The following is a 24,985-nucleotide window of genomic DNA, read 5'->3' on the forward strand; positions in this document are numbered from 1 at the left end:
GAATTTGGATTTGAACGTATGTGCGTCTGCGTTTATTGATGTGCCTTAGAGCGCCACACTAAAACAGGATTGCAAAGAAATGCAGCTTGTTCCGCTTCAGTGACACCAGTATAACTAATAATAGCTTTCGAAGATATTTACCGGAACACTGGCATTGCTCAATCCGAGCATCTTCTCATTAAAAGCACCCTGGCTTGAGTGGGAGAGTGCACGTTAAATTAGTACCAGCCAGAGGCAGCGCCGCCCTGCAGAAGCGCTTTGATTCACCTCTTTGGTCTGTGGCACTGCTGGCATGAGCCTTGGCTGTCTGGATCTGAGTCTTGTTAACTTGGAGGGAATAGAAAAGCACAATAAAAACAGCGGACCATGCGCTAGACAAGAGCTTCTCCATTGTGAGAAATAATGAGCCTCGCGAGTATTGTGAGTATTGTGAAGCAACCGGCCTGTTGCTTCCTGAACACGCAAAATGTATTTTAACACTGTGCCAACTGATCCTGAAGGCGTTTAGTGCAATACCTGCAAACAGTTACAGAGCAAAAGAAATAGGGAAGACTCAAGTCTCACTGCGGCACCATAACTTGGGGGTTAGCTAAACTTCTCCACTCATAGATAGCATGAACCAGGGATGTGCATTTGACTAAATTTCCTTTATCAATGTTGGGGAAAATTAACAATTTCTCCGTTTTTTTGTTTTTCAAATATTTTCCTTAACAGGATGGGAATGTGAATGTCATGACGATGTTGTACAGGTAGACAAAGTAGTTGAGCAAATCAGTTAAGACTGACTGACTGACAGCACTTCTGCTGATTAGTGCGCTCCATTTTTACCTAAAATGCTTCAGTCCAATGCAGACATTACAATTTTCAGAGCAACTTCAATTCTGTATGGAATAGTACAAAGCCCAATTCTAATGAAGTTGGGAGTAAAACAAAAAAAGACAAACCGAATACAATGATTTGTAAACCCTTTCCCAACCTATATTCCATTGACTACCCTAACCCTATAAAGATAAGATATTTAATGTTGAAATTGATAAACTTAATTTTCTTTTTTGCAAATATTTCCCTCATTTTGAATTTGATGCCTCTAACACGTTCCCAAAAAAAAAAAAAAAAAGGCTGGGACAGGGGCATGTTTGCCACTGTGTTATATCACCTTTCCTTTTAACAACACTGAATAAGCATTGGGGAACTGAGGACACTTACTAGGTGGAATTCTTTCCCATTCTTGCTTGATGTACAACTTCAGTTGCTCAACAGTCTGGGGTTTTCGTATTTTCCTCTTCAGAATGCAGCACCGCCATTTTCAATAGGAGACAAGTGTGGACTGCAGGCAGGCCGGTCTAGTACGTGCACTCTTTTACTACAGAGCCACGCCGTTGTAACAAGTGCAGAATGTGGCTTGGCATTGAAATAAGCAGGGGCGTCTCTCAAAAAACATGTTGGTTGGATGGCCCTTTCAGCATTATTGGTGCCTTCACAGATGTGCAAGCTACCCATGCCATGGGCACGAACCAAGAAGACGAAGCTGAGTTTCCGCAGAAAAAAAAAAGAAAAACAAAACGCGGAAACAAGGCGAGGTGGCCCGAGTTGGAAGACCATCTCGAGCAATGGATTAATGAGCAAAGAACAGCCGGGAGAAGCGTCTCTACAGTCACCATTCAACTGAGTGCAATAACTCGGAGCTTGCCATCATTCCGGGAGGCTTGACGAACATCCGTGTAAACAGGGCGTTCAAAGTGAAGTGAGCGGCGTGGGAGCCATGGATGACAGATGGCGAACACAGCTTTACTAAGACAGGGAGGCAACGCCGGGCGTGTTACGCCACAATTCGCGAATGGATTGTGGATGCTTCGGCTAATGTGTCTGCTTTGACTGCTGTATGAGCTTTCGCGAAAGCAGCCATCATTGGTGAACAGCACTCCCCCCCCACCCCCGGCAACGAGACTAACTCTGACAATGACGAGAGGGAACCCGGCGTGTTTGTTGGAGTACTTGCCCAGCTGTTCATTTCGGATACAGAACATGAGGACTTTGATGGATTTGTGGATGAGGATGGATCCAAAAAATAATGTGAGTACATTGTTAAATACTTCAATAAAGTACAACCAAACTCAGTTTTGCCCCCGCTGCCTTTTTAAAAACATTGTTGTAGCGTCCATGCATGCTACCGTATGTTTTAAGCTAGCGTATGTTGTACCGTGCCTGCGCCCAATAATACGGTGCGCCTTATGTATGTGTTAAATACAGAAAGAGACCCCGTAACTGAGACTGCGCCTTTTAATACGGTGCGCCCTATGGTCGTGAAAATACGGTACCTGTGGAATGTTCTAAACTTTCCCAGTGTTTTGTTGCCTCAGCTTTTTTGTAATGTGTTGCAGGCATCAAATTCAAAATGAGAGAATGTTTACAGAAAATAACGTTCATTAGTTTGAACATTAAATATCTTGTTTTGGTAGTGTATTCAATGGAATACCGGTTAAAAAGGGTTTGCAAATCATTGTGTTCTGTTTTTATTTACATTTTACACAACGTCCCATCTTCATTGGACTTGGGGTTTGTACTTTTTGGATTTCAATTGTCATACTATGTAAAGGGAACCAAAATAGCAATAGTTTCTGTACCCCTTTTGGTACCTAAAAGGTACTAACCACAGTTGTGGTGGGGTTACCTATAGGGTGAATTGGGACACAATACTAAATACACTGAGAACACAGAATGTTGAATTTAAATACACAGTCGGTTGAGGATTCAAATGTTTTTGGTTTTCTTGTTTACAGATAACTTTTACAGAAAACATTGTACAACGTAACATCACCTTTGGTTAATTAATTGATGACTTACACAATGTAATGCTGAAATGATCACACACTAATTATGTAGCTAAAACAGGCTTTACCACCTCTGACCAAACCCTCCGTCAAAATGCAAGCCTTATCAAGGTTTACCATTACAAACTATAATATGGTGAGCTGAAAAGGCCTTTACGGCACTAGCTTTAAATGTGCCCATGCTCACTACTCATGACTTCATTCTACCCCACCCCCCCCCCCACACCCCAAAAAAAACTCCACCCCCAAACAGTTTGACACCTGAGAGACTACCAGAAAGGTCTGGTTTCATCACTCTAAACTGTGATAGTCCAGTGTGAGAGTCCCAGGTGGGAAACAAAAGGCCCACTGGTGCTTTTGGTCCCTGTTGCGAGACATCACATTGAGCTTGAAATGCACGCATAAACCTCAAGCCACGTAGTCTAAATGTGTGCCGCACACATTGTGCTGCCTGTTGACGCGTGAGCATATTACAGATGCATGCAAGTCTGCGTTGAGCAACAAATATGGCTCGTGCGCGCGGCACCTGATCAAAAAAGCTCTCTGTATCCGTTCCAACACAGTTGAGGTAGAAAAGTGCAGGAACAACCTTGAACGAGTTGAAGATGGTAACGAGTGCAATTGTGTGAACAAAAGCACACTTGAGAGCTAAGTGTTGAACAGGTGCTCTGTCGGTGTTAAAAGACATTTTCTCAAGATTGTGGAGATCACTCACCCAAGGAGAGCAGAAAAAAAAATAATAATCACCTTGTTGAGCTCTGTATCCTTAGTGAGCTACCGTAGCGTGTGTGTGCGTGTGCGTGTGTCCCAAAAAAAAAAAGCATTAAGTTCTGTGAGTTGATCTTCCCAGTGCTGCTGCTGAATGACACTCAGTGAGGAGACTCACACAGCACTACACACTCCTCCCTCCCTCCCTCACTCGCACTCACACACCTTATATTTACAATGGCACACACAAACAGAGGCGCAGAGGTTCACAACTCAAAAATGGTACGGGTTGATCTTGGAAGTAAAGGGTTAAAAAAAGTGACGTACTGTACAATAATTATTATTAGTTTTTTTTTTTTTTACAAACTTGTATGAAATTTAAAAAGTACAATACTTACAAAAGTATAATACAAAAACAAAACAATTCGATAGATCATTTTACACTTTCGACTATGCGAGTCGCGGGATGCATCTCATAGAAACATCCACCCATCCATCCATTTTCAAACAATACAAATATGAATTTAAACTGACCCCATAACGTCTTTGTCCTTTGACCTATAAAATAGATTTTGTCACTTTGAGGTAATTCCATTTATGCCACTCAACTTTCTGTAACTGTGAAGCTCGCCATCAGAAAACCTAGCCTCGTGTACGCCTGCCCCCGCATTCCAAAAGCCCGCACGTACACGCGCGTGCACAGAGACACGCGCACGGCCAATCAGACAGAGGCTCTGCTCTTCAGCAGCTTTGATTGGTTTAGAGACCACGATGGCTTTCATGTGTCTGATTTCAAGTCAAAATGACTGGGCATCTGTAGGCAGCCTCCGCACCATTCAGAAAATTTGGGCACATGTGTTACCAAATTAGTCGCACTCCAGACTCCTGGTTCCTCAAAAAACAAAAACAAAAAAAACAACAATATTTTATCATACGCTGGACTTCCAGCACCATGCCGGAGTACTAAGCCATAGCTCGACGTCCTAAGATGCAGATTGATCTTACTTTATGCGTCCCTGCTCATTTTTGTGCGTCTCAGACGTGGGGCACACGTCAAACGAGATCCCTGCAATTGAAACTATCAGCAAATACACAAAACAAAAGAAATGATCAACACAAACAAGTATGTGTTGCAAGTAATAAGATGTCTGCTTACACATATCTGATCATTTACATGTTCGAAAAGGAGTAGGAAGTTCCCTAATCTTTAAGTTTCATAGCATGGACATAGTCTTGGGTCTCGTTCAGTCTGGGCCACAATTTAAAAACACCACTATACACACGGGAAGGTTTTCAAGGTGTGAATATTTCCAATATGTGTACAGCTGCTCTATTCAACCAAGCGACACGCTTAGCAACACGGGCTGGGACGAGATGGAACCGGACAATCGTGAACAAATTACAAACGGCGAGTGACCCTGGCACACCAACAGCTTGCTGAAAAAAATCTTAACACCTGGTGTTCTTATCAGGAAACAGAATATTCATTGAGCAGACTGAACCCAAACCTTTGTGCATCCATTTTGGCGTCAGAAAAACTCCACGATTCACTTTTTAGCCGCAGGTACATAGGAAATGATAAATATACTGTACAGCAAACCCCGCTATATCACATTTCATCATTTGTCCAATATTTATGTATTTTTTGATGATGTTAAACATTAAAGAGGGGAAACTATGCAACAAGTTAAGAATTTGAGAAGGGGGCAATACTTTTTCACGGCAGTGTATGATACTGTATATACTCAATATACTGTACATGTATTGGTACTGCTGGGCAGGGTGGGTGGGGCTGGTTCTCTTTTGGTACCCACAAACGCAATTTCTGTTGCAAAAGATGAAGTGATCTAACCTGGCATTTGGATTGGCCGCAATGCCCGTGTTGTTGCGATGTCAATCGCGTGCTATTCCACATTTGGAATTGCAGCCAAGACAATTGCCGATAGTCTGCAGCTGATGAAAACTAGTTGACCCGGTCGCTCAGTGTGACTGCTGCCCTCCAGTGTTATACAATGTTCATCCATCAACAAAGTATGCAATGAACGTCATCGTTTGTCTGCCCAGGAGGGCCACATTGCTCTTTACATATCTGTAGGCTGCAAGAAACACACGTGTACACGTGCGCACGTTCCATTCAAAACACACGCATGCTGATGGAACGCCAGGTGTGACATCTCTCTTCCAGTAAACTGGTCGGCTCACTCGGAAGTCCTTCCGCTCAGGTAATTCATTGTAAACAGCGATGGTGTGGAAAAGAAATGCAAAATTACCAAAACTAAATCTTGCTGCGGACTAGTGTGCCCAGCTTGTATGTGACTGTGGTGCTCAAAATAAATGGCCAGAAGTAAATTTGTTAACTGACGTACAAACTGAGCCTGAAGATAAATAGGCCAAACTAATGAATTTAAGATCTGAATACTAGTACAAATCATCATCATGATAAAATGTCCAAAAATAAACACTCACACTCGTGATAACTGAACAAATGTTTTTTCAAGGTGCAATTTCTACATTATTGCTTTTTACTATTTGTACTCACAAACTGAACTTGATTTGAAACTGAAGGTGCTTTTTTTTTTTTTTTTTTAAAAGATAAGGCTAAAAGAGTCACATACATCTGCATTTTTTAATTTTTTTTATTTCAGAGCAATAAAATACTGCTCTAAGGGGGAATAATCCCATTTTATTTTAAGAACCGTGAGACAAAAATTACTTCAATGCCATAGCACGTTTTACAAACTCATTTTTAGCCAGGGTGAGTTCCTAAATTCAGTCGGTTAAAAGTGAGTCACATTTCAGTTGTTTTGCTTTCAGAGGAACTACAACAACGACTGTGCAAGATGTGAAAGAAAATGTGGTGTGCAAAATGGCGACAATGTCGAGGCCAGTCGTAACTTTCACCAGTTGTCGTGAATAAAACAACTCCTCCAGGCCAAAAATTCAAGACCACGTGACGCTCATTGGCGCTGGCAGTGACGATGCCTGCTGTTAACATTATCTATTACCACGTAAAAAAACTAAAAAAAAAAAAAACCTCAATCTATAAAGACACATCCACTGGACCTACGAGATTAGGGTGTGAGTGCCCCATCTGGCTTTATGTGAGGCTTTTGTTGTGTTGAGCGTAACTCTGTGTGTGTGTGTGTGTGTGTGTGTGGTATAGAAAGTGTGACACATCACCATTACCACACATGGCATACGGACTAGGACCGGAATCTGTTCAGATTAACCCTCCCTCATTTTCTAATCCAGGAGCCAATCGAAGATTAGACGCACATCATTTTTCGGCATTGTCAGGAGCTACAACAGCAGCATCAAAATGAGGACGAATGTAATGAAAGCGAGGAAGATGAACAGAGAGGTGAATGGTGTTGGGGAGGGGGGGGGGGGGTATAGAAATGCACACTAGTTCCAGAGAAAAACAGAGGATGGGAAAAAAGGCAATGTGTTGGTCAGGAATGAAGTAAATCAAGGATGAAAACGTGAGAAGAGAGAAAACAGACTTGGGCTATATTGTATGCTATAAAAGAGAGAAGGGAGCAGAGGAGAATGGAAAGAAAAAGAAAAGTGGGAAGCGCCCATTCATCACAAAAATGTTGAGAATTTTCAAAAAGCTTACACTTTAAAGGGGCTGTTCTCATTCGTGTCGAGTGCTGTACAATTTGAATATTAGCTGTATCTGGCTCTTCCGCCACTTTATGAATGAGGGATGACTACAAATGCGTATGCAAGGTGAGTGTGGATGAGGCATCTTACCTGCGGAGGGCTCGATTTTCACAGGCACGCAAGCTTTTTCATCAGCACACGTGGACTGGAAACACACCGCGTTATCATTCCTCTCTGCAATCGCAAGAGACAGAATTGACTATGATGATGCAACCTAGATTTCTGCACAGAATGAACATGACAGGACAAAAAAAAAAAAAAGATGGAAAAAAAACCCCCACAATAAGTTAAAATCACATTCAAAGCCATGCTCCACACAACCCATCGTAGCCCAGTGAACGATAGTTGGAAAGTACACAATGCCGTTGATGAAAGTGCTCATCTTGACACAACAAATGATTGCTGGCAGCGCTTCATCATCTTCATCTCATCACAACCGGCCTTATAGCAGAATATTTTTAAAGCGCAACTCACACCTCCCTAAAACATGTGGAAACATAGCTTGAGACCACCAAGATGGAGCTTTAGTCGGAGTCAAATAGCAGTCAATTTTAAGCGCAAACCAAGGCAGTGGATAGTATAAGTCTACACACCCCTGTTCGAATGCCTGGCCAATCCACAATCCACAGCTATCACATCTATAAATGTAAAGATGGAGACGTTTCTCTCAACTCCAATCAGAAGTTAACTTGTTTGCTTGGAGAATGCTAAGCAACAGCCTTTGGAGACACAAACTAATTAGGCCGTCTGGGATATGTAGGGCATTGTCCACGGGGACAGCTATCAGTCATTATACTGTACACACAGCTCGTTAATATGCACATAAAAGATTAAAGGGATAATGGTAATAAAAACAATGATGGGCTCACAGGAGTACTGACCCCCCCCCCCCCAAAAAAAAAAACAGCCAAATAAGTAGACGTAGCAAAAGCTGCAAGACGATCAAAGCAGTTAACATGTAACAGTGCACGCCACACACAGTTAGCCTAAGTGCCCCCCCTTTGGAGGGGTTTTTGTGTCTCAGTGATCCTAGGAGCTAAGTTGTCTGGGGCTTGATGACCCGAAGTTAAAAATGACTTGGGGAAACTGTGCTACTAGGTTAATGAAATTGCAGTAATCTATCATAGATGAGTTTCAATGATCACAATCGCTGACTCAAGTCGTATTTGTTATCCACTTGGTGGTTAGTACATCAATCTGGTCTTTGTACTCAAAAGTGGGTGTCAGAATAATACCATCACTCGTCCATCTTCAATTAACCCAAGAAACATATTTTTGGAATGTGGGAGGAAGTACAGCAGAATTATACAATATTTTTTTATTGGGACAGTCAGATTTTTCTGCATAGAGCACCAAAAATCCCAGACTATAGTCAGGCCGCAATGCATTAATGATGATGACTGAATACATTTGCTCTACACTACTTGAACATTTTTTGTTCTTTAATAGTAATGTTGCGGACAAGTGGACTAAATCCGAATTATGACCTACAGTACAGTCAGTGGGTGTTACAAATCGCGTGTGTGTGTGTGCATGTGCATGTAATTGAGAAGAATGGGGTATAATATTCTGGCTCAGGGATTAAAGTAGAGCTTTCTCCATCTGCCATCTGGACTCCTCATGACAGGCATCCTGCTGTTTACGAGCACATCCACAAACACACACACTGTACGTTTCTTTATTATACCATAAACACACGAAAGCAGCTTATACAGTCACATTTTTGGAACATTTGCATAAAGAAACAACCCACAAACTAAAGTGTGACACTTGCACTGGCTGCTCGGCTGTGTGACCCTGCTATTGTTTCCTGAAGTGGGGGAAGTGCCACCATGTTAGCTCTGAAAAATGCACACAGTATGTGTGAGGGAAAAAAAACTCAACAAAACACAAAATGACAACCTCTTCAGTTCGCCGAGAAGGAGGAGGAAGTTTAGTGTTCACCGAGTGGCTCGCTCCAAGTAAACCTCCTCCATACTTCAAACATCCTGTTTTCACATTCAACAACCTTTGGCTCATCTATGAGCAAAAAGCCCATCACAGATGGGACACGATCAGGTGCATGGACCCAGACGGACACGCAGTTCTACGCTGCGGACTCAGATTAATCATTACCATTACGCAACCTTTAGTTGAATGTCAACCTTGATGAAATGATAACAGGGCCGTGAGAGACACAAAGCCACTGTGGAGGAAAAAACATTGTCTGTGGTATGTAGATGACAAACATTATGTCAACATTATTGAATTCAAACCTGTTTTTCCTCTTTTGCTGTTTTTAAAAGAAGCTATGGCGCTTTAGGTTGCTCTTGTTTTCACCATGGAACATTTGTGAGAGCACCACAAGCGCCCAAATAAAGTTTCAAGTGATGGAATTGAAAATGTTTTTGGAACAGGCCAACAAGCATATGACTGAGTTAGAGAAAATAAATCTGTCGCTGCCATCATTTTGGGGAGGCCAGCAACAGCATAAAAGCCACGCGCGTTTGATTTAGCTCATCCCAATTGTGTGGCAATTGGACGTATTTGCCCATCCAGCATCACATCGCGTTTCTAACTGCTCCATGACAGGCAAAGAGAGCCAAAATTGCAGCGCTGCGAATGGTTGCGCACAGCGGTGCCGTTTGCGCCGTATTTCAAGACACATAAAATCCTATTAAGCATGCTCAATTATTGCATTTACACATGTTCTTTCCAGAATGCGCACATTTTCTGCATGTTTGGCAGACGCAAATTTGGGTGTGCCCGGTTAGTAGATTAGGTTCCAATTCTGTTTGCGTAAGCAATCAAGTTTGCTCCCATTTTTGCACGTGCAAACCAAACCCCATTAATGCCATTTTAATAATAATAATGTGTGTATGCTTGTAGTTCTCAAACAAATTGTGGTGTGACACACCCATTATCTCTTGAGTTGATGTGAATGCTGCTGCCAGCACATTTGTCTGTGTTGACCTTTTCCATAGCAACAAACAGACATGGACAGAGTGAAGACTCTTCTTCATGACAGCAGCTTTTTCATACACTTCACAAAGCATCATGTCTTAACTCAAAGTGCTCAAGCATGCTCTGCGAGCAGCAGAACCAGCAACATGCTACCCAATGACGGCAGTCTCTCTATAAAAGAGACATTCTCACCATTATGCCGTTATGCTTCACTCAAAAATTCATCCTGTTGTGCTGTATGTCTGCAGAATTACGCAAAAGTACTCGCACGGTCAAAGGCGCAACTTAGACGTATGAAAAATTGTAACTTGCTTTTTTTAAACAGTATACTCAATCTAGTGTGTAGCTTCATAACAAAATCTCGAGTGTTGTTATTATCCACGAGAACACCGACACCACACTTGAAATGGTTTTAACATGACAACAATGCAGGATGTGTGTTTGGTTTCTATCATAAAATTCAACAGTTTCCATGCATCCACAGGAAACAAAAACTTCTAATCTACCCGAGTCTTGAACCGTAAAAAAAAAATCAACACAGTACCTGAGCACACATTTTTCCAGAACTGCAGCGCTTTCCACATGCTGAACTCCACACAATGATCATCCAGCTTGCAAATTTTCTTTAGAGCTCAGGTTTACGTCTTGAAACTAGTCCGGATTTCTTTAGTTACAGGTTGGCTAGACGGCTCAGCGAATGTATTTACCATAACAGTACCTGCTCCGTCACTTTACAAACTGGTTTCCTCTAACCAGGTATGACGGGGGGGGAAGGAGGAAGCCTCAGCCGTCCTGATAAACTTGCTCACAGTCCGTTTCGATGTGTCACTGAAAATAAATTGAGGGCCATGTTAGTGTGGGAGGACGAGGGACGGAGATGATGAGGGACACCAGAGCAGAGGAGGACATTTCTGAGGTGCAAAGTGTTGTCAAGAAGGTTGCTGAGGGAGTATTCACAAGTGGAAAGATCATAAGTCCATAATAAGTCCTATGAAACTTGAATCTGCAATCACACATTTCTGCATCATGTGCAGTTATCTGTCCAGTTCATCCAAGCTAAACAACCTTGATAGCAACGATATCAGTCAAGATGACCATCACCCTGATAATTAAATCTACTTTTAAATCAGTCCCAAACACTAAAAACGGATACATTTTTGCATACATACTATATGCATACTCTGATAAAAATGCATTTGAAGACAGGGGAGTGCATGCCACAAGGAAAATGGATAGCATATGTACACAGTGAATAGTTCATTTAGTTAATCCAGAGTATCCAATTTATAAACAGTAGCTAGTTAAAATAACAAAAGAAAACTAAATAGCTCCACACGACAAGCTCCCCTCCCCAAGAAGCAGCATTTAGCATCTAAATGGAAACCATCCAAACTCACCAATATTGTAGTGAAAAAGCTAAAGATAAGAATTTGCGTAGCTTTCCTACATTGAGATGTAACTCATACATAATGGCATTATTAACATGCCAAGTCACGCCTCTTTAATCAACCTGCAGTTCATGCTGCTGATAGCGTCTTCCTTTTTCATGCCCCTCGTACGAGACCTTGGTTACCGGATGACAGCAGGTCTCGCCATGCCCCCACTCTCCCGCCCGCACGCCATTGGCAATTACCAAAGACTAATGGGTCAGCTACATTCATAACTGAGTGAAAATTCAACGACCTTGTAGAGCTTCTTATGTGGCCGAAGCAACCAGATGAGTCCCTTTGTATTGAGGAAATATAATTGGTTGATTTCTCTCAGCTACATAAACACACCCCTCCAAAATCTTCCGCGGATTTTTTTTCTTCTTTCTTTCTTGGAAAGTTCCTAAAGCTTCCTCACAACGCAACTCAAAGGAATGAGGAAGCAAGCAAGATGGTTTATTTCGTGAAAATAAATACTGACTTAAATGTGCCATCCACATGTGTAGTAGAATTTCTCAGACTCTTTTGTTAGTGTCAAAAACTAAAAACTGGGAATTCCTTGGCACTTAAACATTCAAACAATAGCATTAGTATGGATGCATGCTTGAACGCTGTAATTTCCTGAAAAAAATGCATGAAGAGTTGTAAGACTATTTACATTGAATTCTATTTGTATCGCACTCGATCGGTGCAGCAGCTCCAGGCACTTTCAATGTAGAGCATGGCAGAACTGATAATATTATAGCTGCGACCGCAAATGTGCCTCGTAAAGTGTATACATCTTGGGCAGACACAGCCCATCTCATCACTGGCTCCCAGCATGCAAGCTGCAAAACCCCAGGATGTGAAGATAAGCTTTTAGCATGATCTGAATATGCAGCGTGGCCCTAATGACGGTGAATCACGGGAGTGTTGTAATCCCGAGCAGCCCCCCCCCAAAAAAAAAAAAAAAAAAAAGGACGGGGAGGTTTTTTTTTTTTAAATATATTTTCAATAAAGGCGCAGCCATAATCCAGAGAAAGAGTACCAAAATTTCTGTTGAAGATGGTTATCATGATCATCTGCATTTGAAACAAGCCCTCAAATAACATGGACATCTGCCAAGGATGAAAAAACAATGTGTACATTCTGACATAAGTGCAGAAAAAGTACAACTCACCAAATAAGGACAGGAAGATGTTACATATCATTTTCTGAATTGAATTTAAATTACTTGCTCAATTATTATTATAGTATTTGTCTTTGACAAAATTACAACCCGTTTCTTTCTACCTTCAATTTGGAAAAACCAAATATTTGAAAAACTTCATTTACTTTATTTAGTCAAAGAGTTGGAGGGGCCATGAACATATTCAACTCAGTAGAGCAACTCTGCTCAAATTGCAATTTTATCCACTTATCCAAATACAGAGAATTTCAGGCGGGATACACTGTGATCAATGTGACGACTGCCACTTAAAAGAAAAAAAAAAAAAAAAAAAAAAAGGTGTATGTTCAAAAAGATCACTACTCACCAAGATATGGAGGTTGATGTATCAAAAACTAAAGGCAGGAAATTGTACACAAGCAAAACAAATAACTTCCTTAGGAGTGTGGACAGCAGAGGCAGTTGACTCATTAGTGAGCAAGGAGAAAGAGATCAATTGTTAGAATGCATAGGCAACTCTCATTCTCTCAGGCTGCTAATACTTCCCCCTTTTCACTGCGCCTCTTCATTTCTGTCACCCCCCCCCCCCCCCCTCTTGCGCCATCCCCCCACGACCTCCTGCGGACAACAGATCACAGCCGCCCGGCGGCAGCATCTAAATGTGTCGATCGATAGACTGAACGTCCAATCAGCACATCTCACTGGGCCCCAGCAGACATCTCATAAATGAACGACAGGGCTTAATCATAGTGAGGCCTTTGATGGAAAGCCTAAGTACTGTATATAATGTAGGTTCTAAGTGTATATGCGTTGAATTCTCAATGTTAAATTTGATAGTAATTTCTGATCACTGTAAAGCAGTTTCCATGCAGTCAGTTTTCCATATTTAGCCTTTTTCCATTGTCCATTCCCAAAATAGCTCTTAAAGTTCTATCTACGAAGCAAAAGTGCTTCCTGAATTGAAAACATCTCCAAAAATAACCTCATGAGAAATTCTCCCAAACTGAACCCTGGTGCCTGATGGTCATCTATTGTTGGTCTCAGTTTTTCTCACAAAAGGACGAGGAGCAGATGACATTTGGGAAAGGTTGATGAGGACATGCTGCTATCATATTTTGTTGACAGTGATTGACACCTACCGTTTTTTTCCGCTTTTTACTGAGTGACAAGGACTTTTTCACATGCACCTTTATGTGAGACCACCGGCTGCCAGATAATATTTTATGACCTGGACAAGGAGCTGCGATCGATTTAGGGCCGAGATTTTTTTTAAATGACAATACTCACAGACATGCTTATGATACGGACATTCATAACTGACCTTTTAGCAACCATAAGTAACGGAAAACAACAAATTTCACACCTCTTTCGCACACAAGCGTCATTGAATTGATATAAATACATGAGGCTTTATCCTGTAAGATTGATCACGAGAAACTCCGGTATTGTGTTAAGATCCTAAGAATCGTGATTTAGATCATTACTAAACTGTACACGTTCCTAGGTAGCAAAGTTCCTATATACTGTATGTCTGAATGGCGTCAATGATGCTGACTAGCCAAAACCCCTCCCCACCACTGCGTACAGTTTTGTGAAGCTCTGTAAAGTAATTTTTGTGTTGTACTACTAACGAACAAACCAAAAACTGGCCCTGGCTGAGGGTACAATTCAAATTAAAATCCGCTTTACTCATATTTCAAATGCATTTCCCCCCCCCCCTCTCTATTGATCACTGCATTGACAATTGTTAACGCTAACCAGATTTCACTCAATGCATAATGCATGAAGTAAATACACGTAGATGGCGAATGCAGTGCCCCATCAAACAACACAAACAGAACTCAAACAAGATCATTGTGTCCGGCAGGATTCTTGTGTTGAATGAGCCTTTCTGACCGGAGGCTCTGGAGCCCACATTCTCAGCGCTGAACTGGAATGCACAGAAAAGGCTTCAGCTCTGCAAGCCCAGCCTGAAGCGACAACGTTTTGAGAGTCGCAGATGTAGCAACGGCAAGAAATACCATTTTACTCGATAGAAAGTAGGAAGTTAAAGTGGAAGTAAGAACAAATGGGTTTTATTTAGGCTTGCTTTATGTTGTTAAGTGTCATTTATTTTAGAGGCACTTTGCTAAAAACTACTAACAGACAGCAGTGCACACTGCGCATATGTTTGTTCACATCGTGTAAGAGGCTCAAGGAGCCAAACCAATGAATGTACTGGATGTGCCAAAAACATTGGTGAACAGAGTTCGGGCAGTGGGGTCAAATTAGCAATGACAATTATCCACAATTAGGGACAGGCCAGTTAGTGGTTTGGCAGTATACCACGGTTTTAGAAATCCACCGTTATAAAAAACCGCTTAAACCTTCCGTAACCTGTATGAGCATTTTTTTCAGTCATCAAAGAAGCAGGGCACCAGCAGCGTGCTACCATGTTTTATTCTGATACCACTTGAGTTTTAACCAGGACAAACCTTGCTGCAATAGGATTGGCTGCTGCAGCCATTGCAGCCGGCCGTGTCCTGCCTCAAACTATTGGGGGATTCATAAGTGAGCAGCGATTGAGCGAAGGCTGAAGGAGGGGAACCCATCCAAACCACCACCCAGGTCAAGGTAACGTTAATGTACAATGTACATATACCGCTGTCTTGAAATGAATGTTTGCAACCAGCTATGAGAGTTAGCGTGTATACAATTGGTGAAATTTATACGACATGGCTAAATAGCATCACCGTATGTTACTTCACAAAGCGAAAGCAGAGCAGAGAAGTAGCTACCCATTTTCTGAGAAATAAGTGCTTTAACTGTTACATGCACTACATTTTTATTTTACTTCGAAAAATTACATTGTTTACTTTCTTTTTATGTTTACTAACATTTCAAAATGTACTGTTTACCCTTTCGAGCTGTAATTGCATCAGCTCATGCCTAGCCACAATGCAATCAAAATTGCTTTTGAATCAGCTTTAAAAAAAACAAAAAAAAAAACAACAACATTATTTTCTGTCCCTGACCTGCACAAACACACACACATAAAAGGAGTGCACACATGCACATGTGCGAACGCACTTCATCTGACACCTCGTGGGGGAATAAGGTGTCAAACAGAATCAGCATTTCTGGTTGGTGCAATGGGAGCTCAGCAGAAAGACAAACCGCTGTACAATGGAGAGGACAAAACAGCAACTTGACTCTCTGCCAAAAAAAGAAACCCGCACTGCCTTTACATTGGGCATGACACTGCATTTTCACTTTACTGTACAAGAGGAAGATGGACAGAATAAAATAAAAACTCAATCTTCGGAATCATCCTAAACTAGTTAATGTGGTAAATAGGAGAAAAAGGAGAAATATATATATCGGAAACCCCAAGTGTTCTTTTGGATGTATACTAGCGTGGCACATTATTAAAGGGGTCTAAGCTACTTAAAAAACGTGTACATTCCAGAATAATTGTGGATTAAATAATGTGTGACAGAGGCATTAGATTTACTTCTGTACCCGCGGAATCTGGCCGTGGTAGTATTCAGAAGTGGCCGCCTTGCATTCATTATCCAAACATTTCAACACTGTTATATCATGTAATGCTGTAGCTTAGATCTGCAACACCTCTGCCTACAAATTGAGCTTTTGTGTTATAATTTGCATTGTGTAAAGGGGGGGGAGGGGGGAATAAAAAAAATAAAATTAAAAATCAGATGGCATTCTGCTTTTGAAACAGAGAACGACACACTGCATTGTATCGATAGGTGCTTCTTCAAGAAAGTATGCATAAGGCAACCGAAGGGATATATATATATATATTTATTTTTTTTCCTGAAAAGCTCCTGCGACACTTGAGAAATCATTAATTTTTGGACATATGTTATTATAGATGTCAGTTTATAAAAAGAGCCATTGTGACATTTTCCTCCCTACCATTTACACGGTATATTCCAAATGAGTCTGGTCATTTTAGCATATGACAATGTCGCAAGATCTGCACACAACACTGGACGGAACTGTTCGAATCGGTGCTGGTGCTAACACAACAGAGTCGCTCTCCAGGCTAGTACGCCGGCGTTACAGACTGTTAAAGGTGTGCGATCTGGGGTTGCCATGGCAGCAACAGACACCAGTCTCCTCATTAGAACCAACAACATAATATTGAAGTTATTGACATACGATAAGGGTTGCTAATAAATAAAAACAAATATTTTTTGTTTCCCACCCCTGCACTACCCAGTAGTTGTACACAAGGAGTTTTATATCTCTCATCAAGAGGTTGTAATACATCTGTAACGACAAGGTGACTTTAAATCGGTTTGCAGTCAGCTCAGCAAAAGCAGGCTACAGTGAAAACACACACAGAGGCAACGCACATGAGTGCACCAACACACTCACCAGTGCAGATTTTCCCACAGCTCAGGCAGGACAGCAGAGGCCGATGCTCCATTCAAAGCAAACACAGTTAAATGGGGTAAACAGCAGGAGCCTCTCTGATGCACGAGCATGTGTGCGTTGCAGATTTTTAGCGCATTTCCCTGCAGCTGAGAGGCTCCTTTGACAACACCTTACAGCGTACACACAACACGTGTGCTCCTGACTTCGTTAACCGGCAGCCTCGGCAAAGGACATCATTATGTGTGCGCGCTGAACAGGCAACACCTTTCTGGTGCGCCACCGCTTCATACATCAGTCCGCTCAACACAACGCCCTACGGATGCAGCGTGCATGCCTGTAGGAAGCACTAACCTGCGTGGAGATTGTGTCAAGTCACACAAGTCGGGTTGAGTGTGGAAAATATACTCCCGCCCTAAAAAAAAAAAAAGGTTCCTCCTCTCTTGAGCGAAGCTTCCAGATTCGGCGGGCAGGTTCAGGCTGCTGTTATGCTGCTGCCGGGCTGCGTTAGTCGCATCCTCCCTTCCTTCCGTCACTCCCTCCACTCACTTGCTGCCTCAGTGACACTGACTCACCCTTCAGCTCAAGCGCTCATCTTGCTCTCTCTCTCTCTCTCTTTTCCTTTCGCTTCTCGCACTGCTCTGCCTTCCTCTCCACAGCGACGGAAGATAATCACATTCCAGCGGAGATGGGGCATATGGTGGGGGAGCGCCAGACAGCCCACAAGCAGAGCAAAGCCCCCTCTGTGTGTGTGTGTGTGTGTGTATGTGTGTTGCATGGACAATCAGTCCCATTGTGCAGGACGAGGGGAGGGCCAGTAAGAGGGGAAGAAGCCAATGGCCACACTCATCTGCTGCCCCTGGATACTGCTGCTGGCCATAGTGCACAGAAGATGTGAAACGGCAAGCCAACCAACCCCCTCCAGGGAAGGAGAGGGTCGTGTGACACAAGAGAGGCACCGCAGACTGGGCGAGAAATGATGAATTGATCTGTTTGAAAGACAAATCATCTTCAGAGCCCCTCAGCGTTATCGCCGGCGCTATCATGATATGCTTCGCATTTCAGGCTGAAGCGCACACACAATTTGGCCTGACGGAGGAGATACAAACACGCATCATTGCCAGAGCAGCTATTGTTAAGCAATGTGGATGTATCATGTGTCCATCTAAATTAAGTTCCATTTGGGGTTGTGAAATGATCTAATGAACAGTAATAATGAGATCGTTATTGCTCTATTTAGGGCTCTCGGTCCTCCAAGGAAAACCTGCGCACTTCAACACAGGAACACATCTTGTGAAATATGTCATGACTTTTTTGTTGTTGTTTTTGTGGTACGTTTAATCCAAAAGAGGGCTGCTGCTCCAAAGAATGATGTTAAGAGAAAAACAACAACCTGAGAAAAAATAACATTTTATGATGTTGACAGTTTGACCATGTCACACAGTATTTCTACTGACATTATTTCCTATGATGTCTCAAACTCCTGAAAAAGTCAAAGGTTGACCAGCGTCATGAAACGGACGTTAGCAATTCCATTGTACTGTTGATTGTTTGCTCTCTATCTGTTAAAATATAATACACATTTTTTTATTGTATGCCATACGTGCTGACACGCACGCACACACACAACCCACACACATATTTGAGTCTGTGCAGTCCCCAATACCCTACACAATAATTAATAAAGTGCATCCAGATTTTAACACTGTCATACTGTAAGTGTGCTGAGTCGCCCGGAGGTCTCTGTGCAAATGTGGACGTGTTCGTAAACTTCAGACAGGAAAGCTGGTTGCTAAATACAGAAAATGAACAGTTACTTCCTGGACATGCATAGTGCATAGTCATGAGCACCAAAAGGTCACGAGTCGGACTCATGTCAAGTGAAGCACGCACATGAAGACACATGAAGAGAATAACCACCCAATCGCAATTTCTGTTTTTTTTTTTTTTTTTTTTAAAGGATAATTTTGCTTGTTAGAGTCACATACATACCCCAATAATATTATGACAAGACGGCTTAATAAGGTGAGTTTAAGTGTCTTAATGGTGATGTTTTCACTCTGTTTCAAGTGCTGATGTACGATGACACGACGACAAAGACTATCTGTAGTGGTGGTCATCACTAAACAAATACATTAGTTCGATGATTCAATTATTAACTCAGCAAATCAAGGTATGCGTTTATAAGACAATTTCATATCTGTGGGAAATGGGATGGACAATTGTTTCCATAGTAACATTGACAACATTGTAAATAATGGGTCTACTTAAATCTAGCGCATGCTCGGATCTAATAAATGAAAAGTACCCTTAGCACCGTGCTGGTGCACACACATGAGGCCACTTCCATGATTTAACCTGCACCTCCATTACCGAACACAAAGATGATGTTCTCTCCCCCATTTTTGCATACGAAGCTGTAATCATGTGTGCATCTCTTAGCTTCACTGAGGCTACAGCGGTCGGGGGCAAACCATACTCTGCTTTATTATTCATTACCAACAAAAAAACATTTCAACGTAAGGCATTATATTCTATTCTACCGTATTCTATTTTATTCAAGGATGATATTAATCATACTTTACAGGTGATTAATAAAAGACACACCTCAATCAGATGTGATGTGTTATTAAGTTATTTTCGTATATGCAGTGCACATACAGTTTTTTTTTTAAAACCAAAGCCAAAAGACAGTACAATATAAGTGTAACTCAGTCCATTCTTACAGTTCTACATTCAACGTAACTGCCTGCTTAACATTTCTTAGCCAATCAGAAGCATAAAAGCAGTGACAAGAGACACTTTCATTTCAGAATTGAAAACTACAGCTGTCGTTCCCCTTCACCACTTTGTCTGTCTGGCTCACACCCACACCACGCTCTCACCACTCTGATCCATCTTTTCTGTTTTAGGCCTGAGGTGATGGCAGGATGCAAGCACGATGGCTCCAGGCTATGGCCCACCACTCCACCATAAGCACCGAAGTGAGCCCCTCCAACACACATCATTAATTAAATCCACACTGGCTAATCTGTATGCATGCATCTCAGATACACAATCATGTAGCATGATGCACACACTCCATTTGAACCCGTTCTTTTTTTCTCAAATTCTCTCCTGCTGTCTGTGAGGGTCAATGATGAATGGTTAGTGTTGTCTGAGTGCGCGCACACCCACACCCACTTTGCAGCAGAGACGCACACACACCCACATCCATCCACTTTGCAGCAGAGAACAGCTGACGGCAGGCTAACAGTGTGTCTGGCGAGCATCTGCCCCCGCATCACAGACGCAACCTGCACTTGCATTGGTTCCCGTAATCAGCCCGGGACACACGCCTACACCCTCCCTGCTGTCAATCTGAAACCCAAGCAGCGATAAGCAAATGCATTCAACTGTTCATTTATTGACAGTGATAGAGGAGCATATGAGCACAGAAGATGCTTGGCTGCTTTCATTAGCTGGCTTAGCTTTTATTATCTTTCTCAGCAAAAAAAAAAAAAAAAAAAGAAGAAGCAGAAGTGTTTTTTCTGGTCTCGTCAAATCCTGTGACTTAGCCAAAGCAGGTCCCGAGCGCACAGGCCAATGCGCTCGCATATTCGTCAGCCGCGGAGTAATATTCACAAATACATGTGTGTGTGGACGTGTGGAACGGATCTAGCTGCTAGCGTTCACGCAGAACGAAACAGCCTATGACGACGGCGACAGTGGTGACCGGGTAATGTTATTTATGTGAGAGTGAAACAAGTGTGTTATCAAGGATGACACTCAGACTCAACTTGGGTGTTAGGGGAAACTGAGCAACTGTCACTTGTGAGGGAGGAGCTATCAACTCTAGATCTTGTTGTTTTGGTGCCCATATAATCAGAATATCAATTTGATTACTACTGCGTTTTAAGACATTTCAGGTTTTAATTTCAAATAGACATGCAGCGAGGGAAGGAGAAAGTGTTGTTTCATTTACCAGAAATGTATAGCTGGTTGTCATCCGCAATGCAAATTAAAAGAATATTGAATTTGCAGAAAATATTGCCAAATGGCAGTTGGTATGTGAGGAACTGAACAGCCTTGCCCTGGGCAACAACTGTGGTAACTGTGGGAAGGATTTGATTTAATAGATCCACACAATGGTGATTGTGAAGGCTGCAATGAGGCTTCATCAGGAGCGATAAGACGTTAAGTGTCTTATGTCCAGTTACTCGCACTCGCACGATTGTATCTGCGGCTACCAGAGGATCACATCATGAAATCCACTTCTGCTGGGAGTTGCCACGCCTGAATGGTAATATCTTGACATTATCATACAGAATGTGAAGCATTTCTGTAACTTTACCGGCTGCAGCTGACAACAGTCGACAAAAGTCACAGGCGAGAGGAATAAAAACCACACACTGACGGAAAGAGAAGCCCAGAGGCTATGACCTAGACATTACATACAGTATGTCATCACAGTCATCCATTACGCTATGCTAATGCTTTTGCCATCCGCTTGCATACATTTCCCAAACACAACCCACTGGCTGGCTATCTTAGGCAATGCGGCTAAACAGTATAAAAATCTCCTAACCGATAAGCTTGTAACGATGTGGGCCCGATCAAAACTAAGTGGTCATCAATCAGGACTGGGGCTGGAGAACGATTTGGGAAAATTGTCTTTATAAAAAAATATTGCGAGTTTGATTTAGCATGCAATTTTTGGGGTACGTTTATCTTCAGCATGATTCACTAAACACAGGAAATAAATTATTTTATAGTATAACCAACACGACATTGGATACAGCCAACAAATAAATTCCCTAAATGTTATGAATTGATATGAATAACAAATCTTTATTAACTATTGTATTGTCCAAAGAAAAACCTTCCATCAAATTGACTTATTGCTTTAATTTCATCCCTTATAAAAATGTAATACTGCGTAATGATGCTCTTGCTAGTAGCACTCGTATCAGCAGAGTAAAGCGATGAAGAAAACACCACCACCAAGATGTGATTATAAAAGCGGTTGAAATGGTAAACAATATTAAATGTTGATTCATGTGCTTATTAAATAGAGTAAACCTTGAAATTATTCATTTGTTATTTAATAATCATTTTAATCATAACCATAATTATTCATGTGTTACTTAATAATCCTCCAGAAGGATCTGAAGGACTTTATCTAGCTCAGGAAATAGGAGAATTTTCTCAAGTTGGAACTTTATTTTCCTTATCGTCATTATGACAACCAAATTAGGATTAGCGGCTTGTGCACTGGATGAAGGCAGCTAGCTATCTGCGAGAACTAAAGTCACTTGCAGGACATTGACCATCAACATTTCAAACGTACAATGCGGTGAAATGCGACGCCAAGTGGCATCGCCAAGCGACACGGCGCTCCCCGCAGCTGAGAAGGCCCGTGAGCCTGCGGCTCTCCCGAGTGCGCACTCAGTGGCGAATTGAAGCATTTTACGAAGCGGGGAGAAAAACTAAACCACTAGCACTGTTAATACACAGCAGAATGAGAATGAGCGCTCAATTTAACTTTTATCAGGAAGGGCTTTCGACGCAAGCGATTTTGATTCGCCACCCTGGTGAACGTGGGCGATATTCGCTTCGCCACTCATTATATTTTTTGGTGAGGATACAAGAATTTAATTTCACTTTTTGTCAGTAAAGTCCACTTGCATTGGGGTCAGAAGCTGGAGCCGCACCTAAAATCTGATCCTATTTGAATGGCATTTGTATTGCGTATATGAATCAGCAGAATCTTTACGGACAAATATCACAACGTGCTACCTTGTTCATGTTTTTATTGCACATGGAAGCGATTAAGGAAGTACATACGTTATTCAGTCTAATCCAACCTTTTGAAGGCCTTGGCAAAAGGTGAATGAGAACTTTTAAACATTATTAAAAGTGTAGACCCACGCTGACCGTGACAAGTGGTGTCACTCGAGCATGTGACACCCACTCCCACGTTGAAACAATAAGTGTGGTGAAAGGACTTGGACTGGCTGGCTAGCATTCCCAGCCTTTTCCTTCCTGCCAGTGAGAACGAAAGCAGAATGCTTCAGTGTTTCCTCTCTTTTGCTCTTTATAGGAAGCAAAAGGGGGTGTGGGGGACGGATTCAGTAGAGCTCTCCAACAATACGCACCACCCTCAGAAAGGTGCATATTGCAACACACATCAATTTATATACGTGCCCTCTAACACTGCACATAAACACACACAACACTAACACAGTTGGGTAACGGGCCTTAGGGAATGTGGCCAAAAGGCCAGAGTGGCTGTAAAAGGGTGTGTGTGTGTGTGTGTGTGGGGGGGACGGTTCCCAGGCCTCTGCAGACAAAACTGCTTTTTTATCCAGCAAGCCCCATCAGACTGCTTCATTGCTTCGCAGTGGCAAGCTCGTCCACATGGAGACAAATGCGTCTCCTCGGCAAATCGACGACTCTGATTAGCGCTTTTGCCAAACATTCACATTAGTAAACCCAGCACTCACTGCTGCACTTCAGCAGCACTGCAGAACAAAGACAACTTTTGAACACAAACAAATTACAGAGACGATCATTTCCACTTGTTTTGGTCAGACCGCATTGCCCCTAAGTCAGTGGTTTTCAAACTGGGGGGCTCGCTGGGCTGGTCTACCATGAACACGTTTCATTATTAAGTTACACCCGGGCAGATGGAGCTCATTTTCTAACTTCTAACTGCTAAAAATAATTTCATCTCCAAAAGGGGGGCGCTGCAAAAAAAGGTTTGGGAACCACTGCCCTAACTAATCAATCAATCAAAAAGAAATTGTGAAAAATAGTCTGGAGTACATCTTGCTTTGCTAAGAATTTTTTATGCACCCAAGCTGAAACAACAATACAATATTTTGACGAGAGACATATTTTATATGAAATAAAAGAAAGCATAAAATACCATTGTACTATAAGAGGGAGGTAAAACACTTGAAAATCATTTAATCCTTCATTCATCAAATTAAGCCTCTAAATCTTACCATAACAGCAGAGCAGACACATCTTTGCGTTTTTACCTTTCCGTCTCCAAAACCAATACTTGCGTCGCCGTTTCATTGTCAGTCCAAATGTCTTTGACGAGAGGAAAGCAAAAGCAGATCTTCTACCCCCTACACTGCGGTGGCTCGCCTGTTGTCGTGCTTGTTCAGCTCGCAAGTCAAACGTCTCAGTTGAAACCTCGCGTAATTGGTGGCCCAGCAGTCCATGTTGTCTGTAAGACCAGTGCTGATAGCATCACTACACACAATGCTCAAGCTTTGATTATTATGTGTTGATCTGGTTGTAAAATGTATTTTGTTTTGGTAAATTCCTCTTTCCCACTTCTTATCCTGTGCACAAAGAGCTACATCCCAGGCAAGATGCTCCGCTGATACAAACTAGAGAGATATGTAATCCACTAACACCTTCACGTTGATCAGTCCTTCTGGATGTCCCTGATTCCAGAAAGTTGAGGGAATAACCGTTTCACAATTAGCCTCACATCCTCCTCCTCTCGAGTTCCATCTTCAAAAAGCCGAGCGGGCTTGAGCTTGACGTTAAGATAAGACTGAATACTGTAGTTTTCTGGAAAGAACTTCACAATGGCAGGAGGAGGGGAAGCAACGCGCAGTGTAGTCAGGAAACGCATGTGGAAAGGCTGCGACAAACCCTGTGCTGCACTCATAGTCTTTTGTGTCTTTCCATAGTTGCTTACTGGCCTCAATTCTGTGCGACAGTTCTACATCCAGGAGAGTGTGCAATGTTAGTTCAACATGACACCAACTTTCATTCAAAGTGGTTTCATTCCAAAAGTGCTTAATTGTTTATTTCTTTCTGCCGACGTGGATACCAACTGCAGTGGAGCTTTCATGCAATAACAGAAAAGTAATGGGAAG

The 24,985-nt window shown here is 42.1% G+C and overlaps 1 protein-coding gene across 9 annotated transcripts in view; it reads right to left on the bottom strand.

Annotated features, from left to right (window-relative positions):
* The window catches only part of fgd4a (FYVE, RhoGEF and PH domain containing 4a), a 46,372-nt gene that overhangs the window by 16,597 nt on the left and 4,790 nt on the right, over positions 1-24,985 (bottom strand). For 2 of the 9 annotated variants that reach the window (XM_061775215.1, XM_061775214.1), the window contains exons 1-2: positions 17,457-17,797; positions 7,296-7,379 (exon numbers count right to left, since the gene is read on the bottom strand). The exons of 1 other annotated variant lie outside the window; for it this stretch is intronic. Coding sequence is in view for 6 of the 8 variants with exons in the window: in XM_061775206.1 (XP_061631190.1) it covers positions 7,296-7,379; positions 24,092-24,167 (160 nt within the window). In the remaining 2 variants the exon portion in view is untranslated. Of the gene's footprint in view, positions 1-7,295; positions 7,380-10,692; positions 10,859-17,105; positions 17,351-17,456; positions 17,798-24,091; positions 24,598-24,985 lie in introns of those variants that run through there. 6 more of the 9 variants (XM_061775209.1, XM_061775206.1, XM_061775207.1 and 3 more) reach the window with 6 other exon arrangements.

Source organism: Phyllopteryx taeniolatus, chromosome 5 (assembly GCF_024500385.1).
Source record: "Phyllopteryx taeniolatus isolate TA_2022b chromosome 5, UOR_Ptae_1.2, whole genome shotgun sequence".
NCBI lineage: Eukaryota > Metazoa > Chordata > Actinopteri > Syngnathiformes > Syngnathidae > Phyllopteryx > Phyllopteryx taeniolatus.